Raw genomic sequence first — 23,967 nt, 5'->3', positions numbered from 1 at the left:
CCCTGCAAACAGAAGAAGGGGGGGGGGGAATTTGCTCCGGCAAACGTGTGAAAAACTTTGGGTGCGTACGAGTGGCTCACCCGGATCGACTCGGGTAAAGGCAGACGGGTTAGCCACAACAGCCGGGCTAATCGAACGCTGAAACCGCGGGCCATCACGCGTCCGATCCTCACGTGACGCCCGCATAGCCACTGACAAATAAATCTAAGCCTATACAGTTTGAGATCTACTGCTTTTCAGACAATTGCAAAAAAAAAAAAAAAATTGGGCTGGAATTCGCAATGAACTCAACAAATATTACCTTTATTAGTCTTCAAATAAGCTGGAGATTCCAGCTGTATACATCTGTTAGGGACCTGGGAAATATGCCCAGGCTGGGTCCACTTAAAGGGAATATACATCATTTGCTTTTGCTGTAATTTTCAGAAATGGATGGAATTGGGGGGTTGGAAATATATAGCTAATATAGTTACACTGACTTTTTAGAGGTTTTGGGTTCGAAAATACGATAAAAACCAAGAAAAACAATCATTTTCCTGTAGTCTGGTTCCCTGACTCCATATAAGAAGAAACAGAGCAGTTTACATACATTGGGGAATTGTAAGGTCAGGGAACCAGTCTAGCTGGCTCGTACCCGTTCATAGGTTTGTAATCGATTGCAAACAAGTGCGATGGTCAATTGGGGCCAGTATTTGAAAAAAGCCAGTTTTTTCCAACGCTGATCGGCCGATCAGCGTTGGAAATTGATACAAAAATACCACTTTTCTTGAAAATGACAGTATACCAGGTGCCATGATTTTACAGGATGCTTTACACTGTCATTCACCAACAGTTCAGCAAGGTATTTCAAAATGATTTGGTAGTTTTATTTTTTGATGTTTGCAAATGTTGTATTTCCCCTTTAACCCTCCGAGCAGCTTATACAAAAAATCACAAAATGGAACCACATGGAGAATTTTATCACCACATGTGTTTATAGGTCAATAACCCTGGCATGCCTGTACATGTACAAGATATAGGTCATTCACATGGCCAGGGATTGTTTACAACCTGTCTGGGCTCCTGGCGGCACGAGGGGTTGACACATCGGCGGCACTGGGTTGGCCACTAAGATCTCCAATTACTGCACAAAGGCATTGGGCGCCATCTTGGCTTCTGTCTTTCAACACTCCTTACTCCGGATTGGGTAGGATCTGGCCAATGGGAGTCTACAGGCTTGTGGTGTATAGTAGGGGTGAGGATTACATGGAAGCTTGGCCTTATTGGCCCATTGAAGAAAAAATGCCCTATTTGGAAAATGTGGAGAATCAAATCGCCACTTCGCTGCTCGGAGGGTTAGTGTGCAAACCCGACCCGAAACTGAAACATCAAATCACTCAAGTACTTTCTAAGTTACGGAATTTTAAACACGGCCACTGCTTTCAAGTTCTGTCCACGGATCACAAAAAAAGGTGTGCGTTCTTTAAAAAAAAACCAACAACAATAAAACAACTTAAACACATCCCTATGGGATTTGTTTTCGTTTTGCTGAAAGAACACTTACCTTTTTTGTGATCCGTGGACATAACTTTAAAACGGTTGTTAATGTTTAAAATTCCTTAACTTAAAAATTACATAAGCGATTTGAATGATTTTTGTACTAAAAGAAAGCTGATGAATTGGGCCTTCATATCCTAGATTTTAAAAGTGCTACATGCAGAACTTTACTAAAACAATGGTCCCGACATTTGGGTTTCGCTTTTTTTGGACTCACCTCGTACAATGACAGTTTGTTGACAAGGAAGGTTTGCATATACGAGTGCGAATTTATACTTCCGCCTAAAATGTACATAGTCAATGGGACTTAATCGTCTAAAACTATTGTGGACAATACAAGAAAACCCGACCCAAGTTCGTAGTTACGGAAGGAGATATCAACAACCTCATCATAGAAGTGGTTCCACAGAATAAACCCAAATGCTAAAATTTCAGACTGGACAAAATGCAACAAAATGAAACATGTATATCATTTTGAAGCATGTATTTTGTTTTATGTTTGCATGTATTAATTTGAAAGATAGTTCTTTTTTTAACAATGCTCTTTCAGATCGACTGTACTATAGAAGTCATGTATAACTGGAAAATTAATTACTGTGTACATAAAAATAAAAAAATTTGTCTGAGTATCCTACGTATAACACCATGGTATTTCGAGCCGATGTCTTCATCAAAAACAAGAAGGCGGCCTTACGTACGGCATATAAATAAACTGAGTTAAAGGGAATGTACAACATTTGCTTTTGCTTCAATTTTCAGAAGTAAATGGATTTGTAGGGTTAATATGTTATAGAAAATATTGGAAAACTGACTTGTTTCACGTTTTTGGCTTGTAGATGCTGGAAAAACCAAGAAAACATATCAAATTCTTGTAGTCTGGTTCCCTGACCCCACTTAAGATGAAAGGGAGCAATTAATACACTTTGGGGAATTGTAAGGTCAGAGAATCAGTCTAGCAGGCTTGTACCCCTTAACCCTAAAGGGGCCGGGGGGGCGGAATCCGCCCCCCCCCTCAACATTTTCCGCGATAGCTTCTAAAAAAAAATTTTTCGCGACCCAAGCTGTTATGACTTTTTAGCCTCGAGCTTTGCGCATCTTTTGATACCAAAAACATAAAAATCGGACCACGGGTTGGCCCGTAGCGAAAAATTTTCCGGCGCTACGCGCCGTGAAAACTGAATTTTCGCATATACGTCGTGTACACCGAGCAGAATTGCCATTCATACATATGAATAATTAATTAGCCATAATTCCAAAACCCTTTGACCTATAGTCATGAAATTTCTTGGGCATGTTTAGGAAGAGTTGCTCTATGCATGTGCTGAGTTTCAACATTTTTCGTCACTCGATGGCCGAGATCTTAGGGGGGGGGGCGGAATCCGCCCCCCCCCCCCCGGCTGAGAGATGGTCAAAATAACCCGGCCCCTTTAGGGTTAAGAGGTGTGTAATCAATTGCAAAGAAAAGTCAGAATAACTAAATATGAAAAATTAAGAACAATTTTTGAAAAAAGCCCGTTTTCTCCAACGCTTGTCGGCCGACCAGCGTTGGAAAAATACAGGTTTTCTGGAAAATGTCAGCACACCAGGAGCCACGATTTTAAAGGCTGCTTTAGACTGTTATTCCCTAACAATTCAGTAGGGTATTTCGTGATAATTTGATCATTTCGTTTTTTGATGTTTGCAAATGTTGTAACTTCCCTTTAAATACTGAAAGCAATGCAACTTAATTCAACGATTATCATCGATGTTGTATTTCAATATTTGGCAATATCTGATTACATGATTATTAAGAATGGTTGACGATAGTTGTAAAAGTTGAAAAAGTTTTACAATAGTAATACTATTTGTTATACGCATTGATTACATACGCTTGATTGATTTTAGTGTATTGTATTTGTAATTGTACTAAATAATAAACTAACTACCTGCACACAATCAGATAACTTGCAAACAGATTCCCACGGATAAATATGTGCTAAAAGTATCTAGGTATATAGTTCATAGACTCAAAACAATAGCGATACTCAAAACAATAGCGATGCAATAGGAATTTAAAAAATGGATTAAAAATGGATTGCTAAATACTTCATTCTTAGTCATCTTATTTCATTCCTCAAGTTTCCCTTTCTAAATAGATTTTCAAGGAAAGTTTTGTGGTTTTATGCGAGTGCTAAACTTGCATATTCATGAGCGAAATACTGGCGTCATCTTTCAGAGAAGCCTCATTGGTTCAGCAGAAAAGAAACTTCTAGGATGTTTGTTTTATCCTGCTGTCGTGAATCATCTGTTGTCTTGTTTCCTTGTTGATTAAGTGCATGAAAGTGAAAACCATTCATTCAGCGAGTCAACTTTATCAACTATTGAAAGGACATCCTATTATTTTCACACAGTTTAAATGTACGGCTGTTTGTCATCTGAAATTGTATATTATGTTGGATCGAAATCTGATTATTCATTTTATCATCCCTTCAAGCACCGAAGAAACAATGCAGCTGCAAACCTTAGACTCGCAAAGGTCATAATAATGAATGCATACAGTATGTCCATATTTACAGACTGATAATTGGGCCCAAGTGTGGAATGAGAATACTTTGCTTTTATACAGCGCCTCAATAAATCCCTGTCATCCAATTGGCAGTTCGTTGATCACATGTCATTGAATTGTTCGTCTGAACCCACGTGGCCCGGCCGCACCGCAAAAAGAAGAAGTTCTATTCCACGGTAAATAGAAATTCGATTCCACGGTAAATCGAAGGTTAGTCCACGGTAAATATAAATTCTATTCCACGGTAAATAGTTCTATGCCACGGTAAATACAAGTTCCAATGCAGAGTCAGACAGTGGCTCTGACCAATCAGATGACGAGGATTTATTCACGTGTTTCATAACACAAATAATGAATGTTTCATATTCATGCAATGGACAGAATAATTTCATTCGGTGACAGATGGAATGGTCCATTAACATTACACCTGTCACCGAATGAAATTATTCTTACCATTGCACTCATAAACGTTCATTATTTTGAAAGCATCGAAAAAAAAAACCATTTGATAAAAACAAAGCACTGTAAGCTGCCAGCGACAGATAACATCAAACGACTACTACATTTTGAGCGGAGGGTGAAACGATGTAACTTTCTGGGTACAAAAAGTACACATTTCCCATTAACTAAAGAAGCAATTTTTATCTTAATCTAAAGATTAAAAAGTGTTAAATGTATTTTTTAACTCCGCATTTTTTTTAAAAGAAACTGGAAGATGATAAACAATAAGCAGACTTATACATATTAAGTGTCTCTGTTGTCATCAAATGCTCATTGTGCCCCCCACCCCGACTGGACCTTGGAAATATTTTTAAAAATCAAAATGTTCACAAAAACAAAGCCAGGAAACATCTTTTTCCACCCTCAACTCTCACAAATTCTCCATCATCATCAGAAAATTTCTCAACTCCTAATATTTCTGTTCACCGTCCCTAAGTTCATAATGACAGTAACAACGGTTGAGACAATCAAAATGATGCCGATGCGAAGCCCCACATAAGAGTAGATCTTGGCTTCCCTGGAGGCTTGCTCCGCGCCGGCGATGTCCCCGGCAAGGAAACGGTTGCGCACCTGTTGAAGTTATACAAACGGAATAATATTGAGACAAATCAGCGACACAATATTGTTTATTCCCCCCTTCGTATGATGCCTGTCAATTGCAAGTTTACTACCCAGCTAATGCTGATTGCCATTCTCATGTACTCCTAGGTGAAGAGAGAGGCAAGTGGGGTGAAGTGTCTTGCCCAAGGACACGACACAGTATGACCAGGAGCTGGCAGGATCTGAAACTCTGACGCGAGGTACGTGTTGATCAGGAGTCACACACCTAAACCAAAGGCCCCATTCCCCATATCTGGGGTACACAAATTGCATAGAACAAAGGGCTTAAGTGGGGGACGATTGGGTGCAATTCCACCAATACTTACGTCATTGGACCTGATCAATCCCACAATGCCGAGGGGCAGGCAGCAACAGAGGGTCACAAAGAGCGCCAATCCGAAGTAATCTTGAGGCATGACATGGGAAGTGGATATGATGGTCTGAGGCTGAGGCGGGACTGCCTGGACGGCCTTAAGTAAGACAAGGCAAATGTGACTTGAAACTTTGCATGACGGAAAAATACAAAGAAAAAGAGATGACAATTATTGCATGCCGTGCTGAAGACGGATATGACTACATTTAAACATGTTGAGACGTTTGAGAACCATTTTCTTTTCAAAATGCCTTCCATTTTTTTTCTTCAAATATTTCATTAATTTGTCCTCGGAGTTTGGGGCCGTATCGTAAGTCCGACGCCTCATAAGTCCGACGCCTCATAAGTCCGGAATTTCGGAATTATGAGGCGTCGGATTTAAGAAGCAATGGACTCAGGGATTCGGCTTCATAGCTCCGACGCCTCATAAGTCCGACGCCTCGTAATTCCGATAACGGACAAACGATGTTTTGGACTTATGAGGCGTCGGGCCTATGAGGCGTCGGACTTATGAGCGGACCCAATTTGCCAGATAAGGTTGCTCACTGCCCAATATTTGTATATATTTGATTATGCAAAAAGAAAAAACTTCAAAGACCTATATTTCATTGATTATTACATTAATATCATGGGAATCGTTTTTGGAGTTTTTGGTTGTTGAGAATAAGTTTATTGGAAATAATATCAAAACATTTGCTCAAATTTTGGGGACAAAAGTGAGAGTTATTATTATAAAAGTGGATTTTTATCTTGAACACTGTGACTAGTAAATACACTTTTTTTGTAGACTTCTAGAAGCCTCTAACAAAATTTTCCGTCCCAGATTCAGGTTTTCTTAACGTTTGCAATGACTTAGTAGTATAGTCTGAGTATCACCCGTTATCCACGGAGCCAAGTCTCCTGTATAACGTCTGATGTGTCTAAGCATGCAGATATATGGAGGCCGCGCGCCACCAATCGGAGTCGACTTTACTAAATCGTGACGTCATTTCATTCCCAAATCAGGACTAAAACCATTGGTAAATTCGAGTCCAGTGTATTGTAATCATTGATCTCCATTGTCTTACTAATGGAGGTCAATAATAATGCAACAACAGCCGCGCGCGTACGTGTCGCGGGGGTCCGCTCATAAGTCCGACGCCTCAGAGGTCCGACGCCGCTTAAGTCCGACGCCTCATACTCGAAACAGCGTTTGTCCATTGTGGGACTTATGAGGCGTCGGACTTATGAGGCGGAATTTATGCCTCATAAGTCCGACGCCTCATGAGTCCGAAATTTCGGACTTTTGAGGCGTCGGACCTCTATGAGGCGTCAGACTTATGGTACGGCCCCGTGTCGCGTATAACATAATAGCGCGTGACCAAAGCCTTTGTTGCTGTGTCTGGCGGGGTTATTTTGTTATCCATGTCTACACGCGACAAAGGTAAATGACCGAAGACCCGACTTAGAAAGCGCCCGCTGATTGGTCAAAATCTAGAGGTCAAGATGCGGCTGTCTTGCCTAATTAATCAGCGAATCTGTTCATATGCGTGGCTTTCACCACGGTCTATTACATAGACTAATGACTGACATTTATTGATATATAATAAATGCATGATTACAGAAAAACGTGGCATCAGGATGTAAATTTTTTTCTCCTATGGTTACATGTATTATCATTGTGAAGTAATTTTAAAATATCAATATCTCTGGGGCCAATACTATAGGGATGGAATTGACAAATACCGTGACTGAAGGGGGTGATGCGTTGTACTGGGGCGGGGCATAGCCCTGTGCAGGTTGCGGCTGGGTGGGCGGATAGTAGGCCATATCATCAACAGCACCCTCTTTCTGGAACTGTGGATGTCCTGCAATCACAAATATAATAAATTAGACCAAAATTAAGAATGGAAAGTTTGCATTGTGAGGATAACAGCAATGGTTACAGTTTGCGGCGGCACCATGTGAAATCAATCTCTTTTGTGAGTAGCTAGGTGGTGGTTATAAGAAGAACCGGTTAAACCCAACGTTTCAGGCAGCATACTGTGTCCGTCGTCAGGAGACTGAGGCAATTCCAACTGGAAGTTGAAGTATTTGTAAACTAGGCAGGGAGGAAGAGTTGAAGCGGGGAGGTGTGAAAGATGGGATCCTGCTGACCAAGTTGGGATGCATGCTCACTGGTGTGAGTCTGAGTCAATCGGGATGTAATTTCACTGGAGCGTGTTATTAACCCCTTAAGCACGGTTTATAATGGGGACATTCCTCCACACATAGAGCAAGTGGCCCGCATGACTGCACAGCCTTTGTGTGGTAGCGGGACTGCACAAAAGCAGCAGCTGTGGAACTACCCACTAGTCGTGTGCCACGGCATACCACAGCTGGCAACTGCATTCCAATGAGGATTAGCGGCCGCGGCCATGACCGCTTCCCGGGCCCATGGGGTTAAGGACCGGGGAAGCAGAGAGGTGGGTTGCCATGGGTATAGGAGACCCATTTGCCGAGGTGGGTCCTTGGGTAAAAGAGACCCATTGGATCCGTGGGTTTAGAGGGGGAGGTAGATGTCGCTGATGGAGAAACCGATGTCTTGGGGCACTGTATTGTGTTTGATGATCTGGATGGCCTCGCCGTAGCGACGCCAATACAAACGTTTCATGCCGGTGATGAGCTCTGCTTGTTGCCAGTTGATCTTGATGTCTTCTGTATGGGAGTGCTTGACGATGGATGATTTGTCTACGACGGTCCCCGTGTTTGCCATGGGCTTGTGTTTGTTTAGTCTGGTCCCGACCAGTCTGCCTTAGACCAAAATATTCTACTTAAGGTGGTTGTGTATACAAATTCGGTGGCGATCAACAAAAAAATGTCGTCCCTACTGCATATAACCTGACAAAAATAATTAATAAACCACATCATTATGATTAAACACGATGTTCTTTTTCAAATTTTGAATAAATAATCAAATGTATTTACCTGTTGACATGATGGTGCTCTGAAAGATTCAGCCTTGACATTTACTCAGTTCTCAAGTTTGGAGAATTTGTATATTTTTTATAGAGTACATCAACGTGAAACCGAATGATCAACCAGCCAAGCACCTATAAAACCCATGCAGGAAGTGACTGGAATTACACGTACATATCATTAATGTTACGCCCCAACTATACGGCATTGGCCTAACTGTACATGGTCCCGGCTCCAAGTGTAGTTGGGACCGAATTCAACTGCGACGGAGTAGTTGTTAAATCCCAACTATCCAACCTCGTCCCCAGGGTGTCGAGCTGTACACGCCCACCATGCCACTACCTGCTCTCTCACCCTGGTATTGGGTCATTTGCACCACATGTACGCCCATGCTCTGCATACATGCACACGCATATACGTATTGAATACGCGTGTTGTACAATGTACATACAGCAGTGGTTGTGTTTACAATTCCGTAACTTAGAAAGTACTTGAGTGATTTGATGTTTCAGTTTCGGGTCGGGTTTGCACATCATTAAGTGGGACCCGGCCTGGGTACTATTTCCCAGGTCCCTAACAGATACAGCTGAAATCTCAAGCTTATTTGAAGACTATAATAAAGGTAATATTTATTGAGTTCATTGTGATTTTTGAGGCTAAAATTCCAGCCCAGTTTTTTGGAGTTTTTGCAATTGTCTGAAAAGCAGTAGATCTCAAACTGTATAGGCTTAGATTTATTTGTCAGTGGCTATACTAGCCTTGGTCAAAGCTCTCGTCGTTATTCGTCCCGTACGCGGTCAATCGTCGGCATATATCCTCACGCGCTATGCACACATGCATGTAAAAATACAGCGCGAACAGCGACCTCACGCGGCCACTATTTTTATATGCAAATCAGTTGGGGACGATCGAGAGTCTTGGTTCAATCGTCCATGTGAGGTTTTGGGGTGGTGCTCATTATGTTAATAGTCTTAGCTGACCTTAAATGTCGTTTTCTTATTGGTCGATCGTTGCGTGGAAACTTGCATAGTGAAACGTGGCACCGTACATAATCCATACACGTACACGGTGTGTGTCTCTGCACACGGCACCAATGCACAAAAACTGTGGTTCCTGTCACGTCCGCAAAAGGCGAATAGCTGCAAATAATTTGATGACGTCCGGATTTACCAAGGTGTGATTGGACACTCCACATATTAGCCCCGCCTACACTTATCTGTATTCGCATACGAGGTCGTGCGCTAGAAATCCAGCGCAAAATAAAGAAAAACATAAGCTTTTGCCGACGATTGAACCAAGGCTATCGATCGTCCCCAACTGATTTGCATATAAAAATAGTGGCCGCGTGAGGTCGCTGTTCGCGCTGTATTTTTACATGCATGTGTACGTGTTCATAAGGCGTGAGGATATATGCCGACGATTGACCGCGTACGGGACGAATAATGACGAGAGCATTGACCAAGGCTATGGCTATACGCTGGTCGGCCGACCAGCGTTGGAAAAATACAGGTTTTCTGGAAAATGTCAGCACACCAGGAGCCACGATTTTAAAGGATGCTTTAGACTGTCAGTCCCTAACAATTCAGTAGGGTATTTCGTGATAATTTGATCATTTCGTTTTTTTGATGTTTGCAAATGTTGTATCTTCCCTTTAAATACTAAAAGCAACGCAACTTAATTCAACGATTATCATCGATGTTGTATTTCAATATTTGGCAATATCTGATTACATGATTATTAAAAATGGTTGACGATAGTTGTAAAAGTTGAAATAGTTTTACAATAGTAATACTATTTGTTATACGCATTGATTACATACGCTTGATTGATTTTAGTGTATTGTATTTGTAATTGTACTAAATAATAAACTAACTACCTGCACACAATCAGATAACATGCAAACAGATTCCCACGGATAAATATGTGCTAAAAGTATCTAGGTATATAGTTCATAGACTCAAAGCAATAGCGATACTCAAAACAATAGCGATGCAATAGGAATTTTAAAAATGGATTAAAAATGGATTGCTTAATACTTCATTCTTAGTCATCTTATTTCATTCCTCAAGTTTCCCTTTCTAAATAGATTTTCAAGGAACGTTTTGTGGTTTTATGCGAGTGCTATATTTGCATATTCATGAGCGAAATACTGGCGTCATCTTTCAGAGAAGCCTCATTGGCTCAGCAGAAAAGAAACTTCTAGGATTTTTGTTTTTTCCTGCTGTCGTGAATCATTTGTTGTCTTGTTTCCTTGTTGATTAAGTGCATGAAAGTGAAAACCATTCATTCAGCGAGTCAACTTTATCAACTATTGAAAGGACATCCCATTATTTTCACACAGTTTAAATGTATGGATGTTTGTCATCTGAAATTGTATATTATGTTGGATCGAAATCTGATTATTCATTTCATCATCCCTTCAAGCACCGAAGAAACAATGCAGCTGCAAACCTTAGACTCGCAAAGGTCATAATAATGAATGCATACAGTGTGTCCATATTTACAGACTGATGATTGGGCCCAAGTTTGGAATGAGAATGCTATGCTTGTATACAACGCCTCAATAAATCCCTGTCATCCAATTGGCAACTCGTTGATCACATGTAATTGAATTGTTCGTCTGAACCCACGTGGCCCGGCCGCACCGCAAAAAGAAGAAGTTCTATTCCACGGAAAATAGAAATTCTATTCCACGGTAAATAGAAGGTTATTCCACGGTAAATATAAATTCTATTCCCCGGAAATAGTTCTATGCCACGGTAAATATAAGTTCCAATGCAGAGTCAGACAGTGGCTCTGACCAATCAGATGACGAGGATTTATTCAGGTGTTTCATAACACAAATAATGAATGTTTCATATTCATGCAATGGAAAGAATAATTTCATTCGGTGACAGATGGAATGGCCCATTAACATTACACCTGTCACCGAATGAAATTATTCTTATCATTGCACTCATAAACGTTCATTATTTCGAAAGCATCGAAAAAAAAACATTTGATAAAAACAAAGCACTGTAAGCTGCCAGCGACAGATAACATCAACAGACTACATTTTGAGCGGAGGGTGAAACGATGTAACTTTCTGGGTACAAAAAGTACACATTTCCATTAACTAAATAAGCAATTTTTTCTTAATCTAAAGATTGAAAAGTGTCAAATGTATTGTTTAACTACAGCAATAGTAAAACTACAGTCAGTAGCTAGTTATTCATATCTGCTTGTATCCCAAAATGCCCTCAATACTTCCTAACTCCCATACTTAGTTACATAATCTTCCCCCTCCACACTTTCAGATCACCCTAATCCGCATTTTTATTTAAAGAAACTGGAAGATGACATACAATAAGCAGACTTATACATATCAAGTGTCTCTGTTGTCATCAAATGCTCATTGTGCCGCCCCCCACACCGACTGGACCTTGGAAATATTTTTAAAAATCAAAATGTTCACAAACACAAAGCCAGGAAACATCTTTTTCCACCCTCAACTCTCACAAATTCTCCATCATCATCAGAAAATTAATTTCTCAACTCCTAATATTTCTGTTCATCGTCCCTAGGGACCGAGAAGTCGATAATTAAAGCAACGATGGATACGACAGTCAAACTGATGCCGATGCCAAGCCCCACATAAGAGTAGGTCTTGGCTTGCCTGGAGGCTTGCTCCGCGCCGGCGATGTCCCCGACAAGGAAACGGTTGCGCACCTGTTGAAGTTATACAAACGGAATAATATTGAGACAAATCAGCGACACAATATTGTTTATTCCCCCCTTCGTATGATGCCTGTCAATTGCAAGTTTACTACCCAGCTAATGATTTCCATTCTCATGTACTCCTAGGTGAAGAGAATTAAAGGCAAGTGGGGTGAAGTGTCTTGCCCAAGGACACGACATAGTATGACCAGGAGCTGGCAGGATCTGAACCTCTGACGCGAGGAACGTGTTGATCAGGAGTCACACACCTAAACCAAAGGCCCCATTCCCCATATCTGGGGTACAAAAATTGCATAGAACAAAGGGCTTCAGTGGGGGACGATTGGGTGCAATTCCACCAATACTTACGTCATTGGACCTGATCAATCCCAAAATGCCGAGGGGCAGGCAGCAACAGAGGGTCACAAAGAGCGCCAATCCGAAGTAATCTTGAGGCATGACATGGGAAGTGGATATGATGGTCTGAGGCTGAGGCGGGACTGCCTGGACCGCCTAAAGTAAGACAAGGCAAATGTGACTTGAAAATTTGCATGACGGAAAAATACAAAGAAAAAGAGATGAAAATTATTGCATGCCGTGCTGAAGACGGATATGACTACATTTTAACATGTTGAGACGTTTGAGAACCATTTATTTTTTCAAAATGCCTTTCAGTTTTTTTTTCTTCAAATATTTTATTAATTTGTCCTCGGAATTTGGGGCCGTATCGTAAGTCCGACGCCTCATAAGTCCGGAATTTCGGAATTATGAGGCGTCGGATTTAAGAAGCAATGGACTTAGGGATTCGGCTTCATAGCTCCGAGACGCCTCATAAGTCTGACGCCTCATAATTCCGATAACGGACAAACGATGTTTTGGACTTATGAGGCGTCAGGCCCATGAGGCGTCGGACTTATGAGCGGACCCAATTTGCCTAATAAGGTTGCTCACTGCCCAATATTTGTATATATTTGATTATGCAAAAAAAAAAACTTCAAAGACCCATAATTCATTGATTATTACATTAAATATCATGGGAATCGTTTTTGGAGTTTTTGGTTGTTGAGAATAAGTTTATTGGAAATAATATCAAAACATTTGCTCAAATTTTGGGGACAAAAGTGAGAGTTATTATTATAAAAGTGGATTTTTATCTTGAACACTGTGACTAGTAAATACACTTTTTTTGTAGACTTCTAGAAGCCTCTAACAAAATTTTCCGTCACAGATTCAGGTTTTCTTAACGTTTGCAAGACTTAGTAGTATAGTCTGAGTATCACCCATTATCCACGGAGCCAAGTCTCCTGTATAACGTTTGATATGTCTAAACATGCATTGTACAATGACTCTGTCCATGTTTAATCTATATTAATTTTTTTTTTTTTTTTTTTTTTTTTTTTTTTAATGAAGCTGAACTTTTTATCGTTAACTTTTTTTTACTCATTGTGAATTCAATGCAATTTTGCCTCTGGCAACCAATTTGAATTTTTTAATAAACCATGAATAATAATAATAATAATAAAATGCAGATATATGGATGCCGAGCGCCAGCCAATCGGAGTCGACTTTACTAAATCGTGACGTCATTTCATTCCCAAATCAGGACTAAAACCATTGGTAAATTCGAGTCCAGTGTATTGTAATCATTGATCCCCATTGTCTTACTAATGGAGATCAATGATAATGCAACAACAGCCGCGCGCGTACGTGTCGCGGGGGTCCGCTCATAAGTCCGACGCCTCATAGGTCCATCGCCGCTTAAGTCCGACGCCTCATACTCGAAACAGCGTTTGTCCATTGTGGGACTTATGAGGCGTCGGACTTATGAGGCGGAATTTATGCCTCATAAGTCCGACGCCTCATTAGTCCGAAATTTCGGACCTTTGAGGCGTCGGACCTCTATGAGGCGTCAGACTTATGGTACGGCCCCGTGTCGCGTATAACATAATAGCGCGTGACCAAAGCCTTTGCTGCTGTGTCTGGCGGGGCTTTCACCACGGTCTATTACATAGAGTAATGACTGACATTCATTGATATATAATAAATGCATGATTACAGAAAAAAAAGTGGCATCAGGATGTACCTTATTTCTCCTATAGTTATACATGTATTATCATGTGAAGTAATTTTAAAATATCAATATCTCTGGGGCCAATACTATAGGGATGGAATTGACAAATACCGTGACTGAAGGGGGTGATGCGTAGTACTGGGGCGGGGCATAGCCCTGTGCAGGTTGCGGCTGGGTGGGCGGATAGTTGGCCATATCATCAACATCACCCTCTTTCTGGAACTGTGGATGTCCTGCAATCACAAATATAATAAATTTGACCAAAAATAAGAATGGAAAGTTTGCATTGTGAGGATAACAGCAATGGTTACAGTTTGCGGTGGCACCATGTGAAATCAATCTCTTTTGTGAGTAGCTAGGTGGTGGTTATAAGAAGAACCGGTTAAACCCAACGTTTCAGGCAGCATACTGTGTCCGTCGTCAGGAAACTGAGGAAATTCAGGATGCATGCTCACTGGTGTGAGTCTGAGTCAATCGGGATGTAATTTCACTGGAGCGTGTTATTAAGGACCGGGGAAGCAGAGGGGTGGGTTGCCATGGGTATAGGAGACCCATTTGCCGAGGTTGGTCCTTGGGTTAAAGAGACCCATTGGATCCGTGGGTTTAGAGGGGGAGGTAGATGTCGCTGATGGAGAAACCGATGTCTTGGGGCACTGTATTGTGTTTGATGATCTGGATGGCCTCGCCGTAGCGACGCCAATACAAACGTTTCATGCCGGTGATGAGCTCTGCTTGTTGCCAGTTGATCTTGATGTCTTCTGTATGGGAGTGCTTGACGATGGATGATTTGTCTACGACGGTCCCCGTGTTTGCCATGGTCTTGTGTTTGTTTAGTCTGGTCCCGACCAGTCTGCCTTAGACCAAAATATTCTACTTAAGGTGGTTGTGTATACAAATTCGGTGGCGATCAACAAAAAAATGTCGTCCCTACTGCATATAACCTGACAAAAATAATTAATAAACCACATCATTATGATTAAACACGATGTTCTTTTTCAAATTTTGAATAAATAATCAAATGTATTTACCTGTTGACATGATGGTGTTCTGAAAGATTCAGCCTTGACATTTACTCAGTTCTCAAGTTTGGAGAATTTGTATATGTTTTATAGAGTACATCAACGTGAAACCGAATGATCAACCAGCCAAGCACCTATAAAACCCATGCAGGAAGTGACTGGAATTACACGTACATATCATTAATAAATACCTTGGAGAGTTGATGGTTTCTGATTGGTCGAGACTCGATCACGTGGCCGGGCATTAACGGTGATAATGAAACGACTTTAAAGATCAAGCGAATAAATGGCCCCTGAACCAGCATTATGATCCAGCCCCGTTCAGCCCCATGCAAGCCAATGATTGGTCAAAATATAGTAACCGTCCAGCCTCGACTCCAGGGGCGCGTGCTCGTTCCTATACACTAACCCCTGGCTGTGATGATGACGTAAATGACACTGAATGGCTATTCACAGCGTACTGCGCGGGCATTTCGAAGATTGCACGCCGCGCGCGCCCATAATGCGTTCGCGCTCGCGTGCTAAGCTTTGCACGTAACGTCACGTACGAAAAAAAATTATGATTCAAAAGTCGCGAAGCCTGTACGATATGGATTATGTCAGCCGTGTTTTTCGCTAAAAAAAACCCTGTATCTGTGGTTGTAAAGGCACGAAAGGGGTACGTACATTTGATACAAATCTTTGATAATTAACACAACGTCCAAACGTTGTGTTTGAAAGGATTGATTCTTCAAAATCACAACTTTTAACATTTTAAAGATGGCGTAGGCACGTAAAACGGATAAACTGCAGCCCTAATTATAATGTACCGTATTTTGGTATATTTAAATTACACAATTCCAGGGGGCGTAATTTTTATTCCTAGGAGGGTTAGGGGCAATGTCATGAATAATTCATGTTTATCCATGAGAACGGACAATGACATCAACAGCATTGTTGTTAGTTACTCAACTAGTAACAATACATTAAAGCATTTTAAAGAACGGTTGTCGTCGAGCTACCACACAGTAGCCTAGTGGATAGCGAGATGAACTATGGATACAAAGATCCCTGGTTCGAATCCACGTCGTCGCTGCTCATTTTCATCAGCTATTTTTCTTCTCCAAATTTATCACTGGGATAATTTTAAATTAAGGGGAAAATAGAACGAGAACCTAAGTCTTGCAATGATTCAAAGGAAAAACTGAATTATTCATGACATTGCCCCTAACCCTCCTAGGAAAAAAAATTACGCTTCCAGGGGTTACGATCACGCAAGGCATGATGGGAAACAACATGGTGCTGCAAGATCGTACCCACGGGGCACAAGGTTGCTCCAATGCCACAGCGCATCATACGCGCGTGCACGCATGTCGGACTTTTGTGCACGCATGTCGGACTTTTGTGCACGCATGTCGGACATAAATCACGGCTGTGATTGGTCAGAATACCATGGGGCGGTGCTTACTGGATCGGACCATTGGCAGTCGAGCTCTAATATAGAGATTGAGAATAAGACTTCAAGTTGACATGCAGCCGAATCGCTGACGAAGCCACGTGTGTGTTATTGATGTTTGTCCAGCCAGGTTGTAGCGCCGTCCATGCAACGACTGGACGTTTTCAGCCCGCCTAAACATATCACATTTCACACGTTGAGTCTGAGAACATGAGTCCGCAAATTCTAAGCCAAATGTCCGAACTATGAGGCATGACATTTTCACGGAGTCTCTTTTTATACATGGAGTGGCTAATTATTCATGGAGAGAGTACTCGTAGACTGAAATTCAAAAACGCCATAAAGATCCCACGACTTTGCAAAGTTAGACATTATTCAGTGAAGCACAATAGCATAACCCTAAATCTACTTTGCGATCTCAGTCAGAGTCAGTTACAGTCTGGTGAACCGTGCCCCGTGACTGTGACGTTCGAGCTTCCGCATTGTGACAACTATTTGCATCATAGTCCCGTGCGTTGACATTAATGTTTGTCGTATTAATGCTATGTACGGGCATGAAGAGTGCCAGTGTACTGGTAGTGGTTGGCTGGTCGTGTCTGTCCTGTTCACGTCGGTGTACGCTCTCAAAGACAAACCAATTCTCCCAACTTGAGAACTGAGTAAATATTAAGGCTGATTTTTTTTCAGAGAACCATCATGTCGACAGGTAATACATCTTGATTATTTATTCCTATATGAAAAATAACATCGTCTTTGGTTAATGATGTGGTTTGTTGTGGTATGAAGCGAGTACTAAAAGAAGTGTTCCCTGCAGATTGTACACACACAACCACCTTGTAGTTGCGTCTTGTTAGTGTAATTTATTATCTTTGCGATTGCAGGATATAAAACGTTCCAGGATGAGGGTGGTGATCAAGTAAATCATCCACCCACCCAGCCCACCCGGTACCAATCTGCAGTGGGCCATGATCCGCCCAGGTACAACCCAACCTATCCTCCTGGACACACGGTACATGCATGTCAATTCTCATCACTACTAGTCTCGTAGTTATCCCAGAGACTAGTCTCGTAGTTATCCCAGAGATGCCCTTTACTTAAGTTACCTGTAGAAAAAAAAAATAAACTTAATAATTTTATTGTTTCTTAATTTCTGTCATGCAAAGTTTCAAATAACATTTCCTTTGTCTTACGTCAAATGGTCCAGGCAGTAGCGCCTCAGCCTCAAACCATCATATCCACTTACACTGCTGTCTGCCAGCCTAACGATTACTTCGGATTGGCGCTCTTTGTGACCATCCTTTGCTGCCTGCCCCTCGGCGTTGTGGGATTGATCAAGTCCAATGATGTAAGTGTATGTCCCTGTACAAACACTGCCTTGTGGGGTACCGGACAAGGAATCACCGACTTGCGGGGTACCGTTTTGGTACCCCACAAGTTTTTCACGAAAAAAAATTATGAATTTTACTCAAAAACTAGGAATTTCCAAGGTGGGTTGATCAGTCGCAAATGGAAGAGTTTTAGAAAAGGGATATTAAGTCCGAATTTCAGCCCAGGAAATTAACTACGGTTAAAATAAGAGCATAAAAATTTTGACCTAAGTGTTTTTGTGTGCGACGTTGCAAAATTTTAGTACACGAGAACAAAGGAAGTACCCCACTTCTATGCCTATGTAAGCGTGCGCGTTATCACGTGGGGGAGGTTGACACACGTCTGTACGTACGTGACAATACACATCCTATAGGAGTTGGCCTGGGTCCGATCTTTGCCTCAGACATTCTGGGTCAATAGTGTAATCAGGATGAAAGGGGCACTCACGATGCTCTTTAGCTATGTTCAATAGGGAGCTCGTGGCGTGTTATTTTTTTTGTCTAAACAATGACGAAGTAATAACAAAATTATTTTAAATGTAATTACAGTGTAAGTATACTGCCGCACACCACAGAGTTGACCCTCTTGTTGTTCGCCCACTGACCCTGCAAATTTGCCCCAGTTATGTGGGACGGTGGGGCCTTGCGGTTGGGGTTTGATCAGATAGGGGCCTGGGGTTCAGATCCTGCCAGCTGCTGGTCATATGCTGTGCCCTTGGTGAAGCCACTTCACTCCACTTGCCTCTCTCCACTTAGTCTTTAAATGGAGATCCCCACTAGCTAGGAGAGAACTTGCAACAGACAGACATTACATCCTGGGGGATCGGGAGTAAACAATATCATGTGTTTTTGTCTCAATTAATCCGTCTATATATAACTTTCACAGGTGCGAAACCGTTTCCGATTCGGGGACATCGCCGGCGCGGAGCAGGCATCCAGGGAAGCCAAAACGTTCTCCCTCGCTGGGCTTATCATCGGGATCGTTGCACTGGTCCTAGCCATTATTGGCACTATAATTGCAGCGGCGTAGCAAGGTCATTTTGATTTTGGGGGGAGGGGGGGGGGGAAGGGCACTTGCATATCCGTGGTGAAATGTAGACACGTGTTTTTCTAGGGACACTTGGCCTCCGTAAAATCAAAAAGCGGGGTGCGGGGGGGGGGGGTAAAGTCTAGAGTTTGCAGCTGCATGTGTTTCTCCGATGCTTGAGGGACGATGAAATGAATTTCAGATTTCGATCCAACATAATATACAATTTTAGATGGTAAATGGCCTCACCTTTGAACAAGTTACTAACTATACAAAATATTGGAAAGTCCTTTTTACTGTAATAGTTGATATAGTTTGCATACTGCATAAATGCCTTTCAATTTCATGCACTCAACCAATGAGGTATCACGACAACAGAAAATAAGTGAAAGTATAGGGAAAACAACGATTCGAGAAATTTCTTGTCTGCTGAACCAATGAGGCTTCTCTCAAAGATGACATCACTATTTCGCTCATCAATATGAAAATTGAGCATTCGCATAAAAACAAAAAAAAATGCCTTGAAATCTAATTAGAAAGGGACACACGAAGACTAGGAACGAAATAAGTTGAAACGAAAAATGAATTTTCACAAATCCATTTTTGCAAAATTCTATTGCATCCTGATGCGTTTTGAGTATATGTTTTTAGAACTACCCAGATGATTTTCGTAAATGCTTCTTCTGTGTGATCAGTATACAGATTTTTCAACTTGTGCAAGTGATTAGTTTTTATTTTAGGCCAAAAAAAAAAAATAAGTCGGTCTCTGGTCAGCGCACGCGACGATTTTAATCATGCGCGTCGATCTTTTTTTTTCCAAAATGTTCCGCGGTAGCTCCAACAGCGCCCTCTATTTCCGCACCTCCTCAATTTTTTTTTTACCAAAGAGCACCAAGGAATGAGAAATTGCACCAAGGCAAATGATCGAAAGCACCAAGGCAAATTATGGAGGACACCAATGTACATGAGGACACCAAAAAAAGCAAAATAGTACCCACCTTGTCTGTACAATCCAAGCTTGAAGAAAAAAAAAAAAAGCCGCGTGGCCGCGTCAATTCCGGAACTTTGGTCTGACCAGAGACCGAATATTTTTTTTTTTTGGCCTTATACATATTTTGTATTTTCTGTAGAGTATTTTTCTAAGAAAGAATGTATGCTTTGAGACAATTGTGAATTTATGCTACTTATATTCATTTTTAATCCAGTGTATATACACCTTAAGATTGGTTTCCACTGGGGCCATGCTTACATTAAAAAATACATTTATTACGAATACAATACAATAAAACATAAAGACGTAGAATAAATGCGGCAATATTAAACAACTGGTATAACAATTGTAAAACTATATTGTCAACTATTACGAGACAATTTCTCTGTCTGAAACAACTTTATCCTTTTCACAATCATGTCATCATTTTTTTGTCAAATATTGAAATGTGACACCGATGATAATCGCTGAATTAAGTTGCATTGTTTTCAGTATTTAACTCTGTTTATTATATACCGTACACGTACGTAAGGCCTTTTTTTCTGCAGTAGACATCGGACGTACTCAGACAAATAGATTTTGTTTATGCGTACACAGTAATAAGTTTTTCAGTTACACGTACTGAGTTACAGCCGACCTATTGAACATTAATTGTTGTTGTTAAATGAACTATCTTGCAATAAAATACATGTACAGATACTAGATGTAAGCTTCAAAATGGTATATATGTTTCATTTGTAGCATTTGATCCAGTTTGAAACTTTATGATTGAGCTTTATATTTGTGTGGGACTATTTCTATGATGAGGTTGTTGTTTTCGCCTTTCGTAACTTCGAACTTGGGTCTGGTTTTCCTGTGAGGTCCACAGTAGTTCTATACGAATGCCCATTGACTGTGTACAATTTAGGCGGAAGTACATGCACTTAAAATTCGCACTCGACTATGCATTGTGAACATTTTTTGCACTGCTCTTTGCATTATGGTTTGGTTCAGTTGTTATCACGGCCGTATGCCATGCTATACACTGGTAAACGTAATACGGCTTTATTGAAAAGCGTGATGGCAGGTTACCAGTTTTGTAGGTTTTTAACTCCAGTGTAGTGTTACTGCATGAAAACAAGGGCAGTTCACGCTAGACTTGAATCAAGTCGGAATTGCCTTAAAGCCGGAGTCCATCATTTGCAGCCATCCGAAAAGTAACTGGCGTAATTATTGTTGAAAAACATACTTGGTTGAAAGATAGTAAGGGGACTAAACTCCCTGTGAAATTATTCTTTCAGGCAAGCTGTCATTTTGCAGAGTTGTAATGACTCGAGTCAATGACTCGACTCGAGTCCGACTCGAGTCACATTTTTTGGCGACTCGACTCGACTCGAGTCCCGACGGGTAAATGACTCGACTCGACTCGAGTCACTGCGAGCAAATGACTCGACTCGACTCGAGTCCCTCATCAGAATGACTCAACTCGACTCGAGGAAGGCTATTAAGACTCGAGTCCCAAAATAAAAGCAAAAGTTACTTGCGAAAAATATTTGCAATGACTTACGCTGCGCCGTTCGCGTTGCCAGTTTTTGTTCACGTCACGTTAATGTTCGCGAATAATGTACGTTTATATACAGCGGCAGTCTGTTTCCTTCCTCCATAATGAAACAACAAACATACACCGTGTCGCGGACTCCCACCTTGTGGTTCTATAGCATGTAATGCTAAACCCGGAACCAGACTTAAAACGCATTTCTCAATCCGTGGTTTCATCATTGGTTTCGGGCGATTTTGAAGTTCTTGGTGGAACGCTGGCTAAATTCATGTCCCGATTTCACACAAAAAAATGGATACGGACGGGCCCACCTTTAAATAATCAGAAACAGTTTTGTATAATGCAATTAGGTTTTAACGTTGTCAGCGATCAGCGAACAACAAAATCTAGACCCGAAGCCAAACCAGTTATAAGACTGAAGTTTCACATCTTCTTATCTGTGACGTGAGCTAGCAATGGAAACTGTTGGTTGGGTACCATACAGCATACTTTATGTCTTTGGATTTCCGTAATAGACTGGTACCTTGTATTCTTTCTCTCTTGTGTTTGTTGCTTTTTATTGTAATTTAGTGTTCAAATATTTGTGACTCGAATTGACTCGAGTTAAGTACTTGACTCGACTCGACTCGACTCGACTCGACTCGACCTTGTTGACCTAATGACTCGACTCGACTCGAGTCACTTCTTTAAAATGACTCGACTCGACTCGAGTCACAAAAATCAGTGACTCGTTACAACTCTGTCATTTTGAAGTAATCAACGAAAAGAAGGCCTTTCCAACGGTGCGGCTTCATAAGACGCACCGTAGGAAAATTTAAATTAGTAGTTCGTTTTGTTATTCGACGAAGCGCGCGCAAGCATTGGCACGACGCACACGCGCGTGCGGTGTGCTATAATTCGTCGGATCAGTGCGCAACATCGCGTATAGCTGCAACCGGCTCAGTGAGAACGTGTCTCGGACGCTGAATTCAGGCCCAATTCAAAACATGATTCAGCAACTTTTGATTTGAAATTGAGATCCTAGAATGCTGCTTTTCACGGAATATACAGCTGAAGCTGAGCTAAAACTTCATCAGGTTAGTTGTTCAGTATCCGTCATTAGATTTTAAACACTTTTGTTGCTTCAAACGAACAAAATGCATAAATTACAAATGATGGACTCTGGCTTTAAGTTTAAGTCGGTATCTCAAAAAAATTGTGGGTTTTTTATCACAAGCTTAAAAATGTATAAAAAAAAAAATCATGACCCTTCACAAAATGTGTTCACAATTATCATTGATTTTTGGTTCAATTATCTGCGTGATTGTGGAATAGCCCTAAATGAGGGTGATGCTGATGATCCAACCTCGTCCCCAGGGTTTCGAGCAGTACGCGCCCACCACTACCTGCTCTCTCACCCAGGTATTGGATCATTGGCATGTGCACAATTTTTGAATGCAAATGAGGAATAGTCTGGTGCCTGCATGTGCGTTACATTAGAGTTTGTTTTGGTATGCGGTGTTTAAGGTAAAATAGCATCAATTCGTCGCATCGTGAGTTACGAAAACACGATTGTTTTCGAAGTTAAAATGTTACAATCTAATATCCCGCCAATATGCAGTATCACATTTCATATTAACATAAGCAAATTGGAATGGAAAGAACACGTGATTTCAATACATGAATTCAGGGCTACGTTACAAGATATGAATATAGCAACTTCAAATGTGATGCTGTGGACACAATTTTAAAACTGTGTTTATGTTCAAAATTATTATTATTATTATTTTTATTATCATTATATATGGCTTATGAAAAATACAAACAATGCAAACTTTTCATATAACTTTTATAATAGTACTGTATAGGATCAAACATTACATTTAAAAGAATACCAAAAAAATGCGTTTTTACACTAGATCTGGGGTTTTTTGGTCCGATTTGGGGTTCTAGCGTCCGTTTTTCTTCAAATCGCCAAATCTGGTGTTTTTTTTGAAAAATCAGAATTTCAAATTATACAAATGTATGAGAAACATAATTTTTTATACCATTCACAAGAAGATAACTGAGAGAAAAAGGTTACACCCATTTGAATTAGCCCAATATTTGAACAACAAACCACTTTCAGACAGGGTTACCAGTCTCGTCACAGTGGCTGGCCGGCCGTGCTTGACGCGTCGCGTGATGACAGACATTGATCTCCATTAGAAAGTCAGATATGGGCATTGTCTTACATGTCTTAGTTCATGGTTCATTGCACTGAGCATGCACTGATCGAGCTTGTGCTTCGGTGTAGCATACACATGTGTACCAATTAATCATGTTTTACTATCTAGTGTTTTTCTAGTGTTTT

At 41.0% G+C, this 23,967-nt stretch overlaps 3 protein-coding genes across 3 annotated transcripts; 1 reads left to right on the top strand and 2 right to left on the bottom strand.

The window, feature by feature from the left end:
- Positions 1 to 4,984: 4,984 nt before the first annotated feature.
- LOC119726070 (proline-rich transmembrane protein 1-like) lies at positions 4,985 to 7,451 on the bottom strand. Its single transcript, XM_038197687.1, has 3 exons — positions 7,281 to 7,451; positions 5,509 to 5,652; positions 4,985 to 5,152 (listed from the first exon to the last, which is right to left on the bottom strand). The coding sequence occupies exons 1-3, from the start codon at positions 7,362 to 7,364 to the stop codon at positions 4,985 to 4,987; spliced, it is 396 nt and encodes a 131-aa protein (XP_038053615.1). The 5' UTR covers positions 7,365 to 7,451.
- Positions 7,452 to 11,459: 4,008 nt separating this feature from the next.
- Positions 11,460 to 14,509, bottom strand: LOC119725515 (proline-rich transmembrane protein 1-like). The gene is made up of 3 exons (XM_038196929.1): positions 14,371 to 14,509; positions 12,558 to 12,701; positions 11,460 to 12,200 (listed from the first exon to the last, which is right to left on the bottom strand). The coding sequence occupies exons 1-3, from the start codon at positions 14,452 to 14,454 to the stop codon at positions 12,030 to 12,032; spliced, it is 399 nt and encodes a 132-aa protein (XP_038052857.1). The 5' UTR covers positions 14,455 to 14,509; the 3' UTR covers positions 11,460 to 12,029.
- A 2,566-nt stretch (positions 14,510 to 17,075) lies between these two features.
- On the top strand, positions 17,076 to 19,110 carry LOC119725514 (proline-rich transmembrane protein 1-like). Its single transcript, XM_038196927.1, has 4 exons — positions 17,076 to 17,419; positions 17,595 to 17,722; positions 17,918 to 18,058; positions 18,967 to 19,110. The coding sequence occupies exons 1-4, from the start codon at positions 17,410 to 17,412 to the stop codon at positions 19,108 to 19,110; spliced, it is 423 nt and encodes a 140-aa protein (XP_038052855.1). The 5' UTR covers positions 17,076 to 17,409.
- The last annotated feature ends 4,857 nt before the right edge of the window (positions 19,111 to 23,967 follow it).

The sequence above is a fragment of the Patiria miniata genome, unplaced genomic scaffold (genome assembly GCF_015706575.1).
Source record: "Patiria miniata isolate m_02_andy unplaced genomic scaffold, ASM1570657v1 HiC_scaffold_19, whole genome shotgun sequence".
Lineage (NCBI taxonomy): Eukaryota > Metazoa > Echinodermata > Asteroidea > Valvatida > Asterinidae > Patiria > Patiria miniata.
The sequence above is the reverse complement of the archived record's forward strand: the minus strand, read 5'-3'. Positions and strand labels throughout refer to the sequence as shown.

Bases quoted from the DNA above. Each gene is read 5' to 3' on its own strand.
- LOC119725514 (XM_038196927.1), top strand. The intron at 17,723-17,917 runs GTACATGCATGT...CAAATGGTCCAG, and splicing joins CCTATCCTCCTGGACACACG to GCAGTAGCGCCTCAGCCTCA. The intron at 18,059-18,966 runs GTAAGTGTATGT...TAACTTTCACAG, and splicing joins GATTGATCAAGTCCAATGAT to GTGCGAAACCGTTTCCGATT.
- LOC119725515 (XM_038196929.1), bottom strand. From the start codon at position 14,454: ATGGCCAACTATCCGCCCACCCAGCCGCAACCTGCACAGGGCTATGCC. The intron at 12,702-14,370 runs GTATTTGTCAAT...GTCTTACTTTAG, and splicing joins CATCACCCCCTTCAGTCACG to GCGGTCCAGGCAGTCCCGCC. The intron at 12,201-12,557 runs GTAAGTATTGGT...TAACTTCAACAG, and splicing joins GATTGATCAGGTCCAATGAC to GTGCGCAACCGTTTCCTTGT.
- LOC119726070 (XM_038197687.1), bottom strand. From the start codon at position 7,364: ATGGCCTACTATCCGCCCACCCAGCCGCAACCTGCACAGGGCTATGCC. The intron at 5,653-7,280 runs GTATTTGTCAAT...GTCTTACTTAAG, and splicing joins CATCACCCCCTTCAGTCACG to GCCGTCCAGGCAGTCCCGCC. The intron at 5,153-5,508 runs GTAAGTATTGGT...TAACTTCAACAG, and splicing joins GATTGATCAGGTCCAATGAC to GTGCGCAACCGTTTCCTTGC.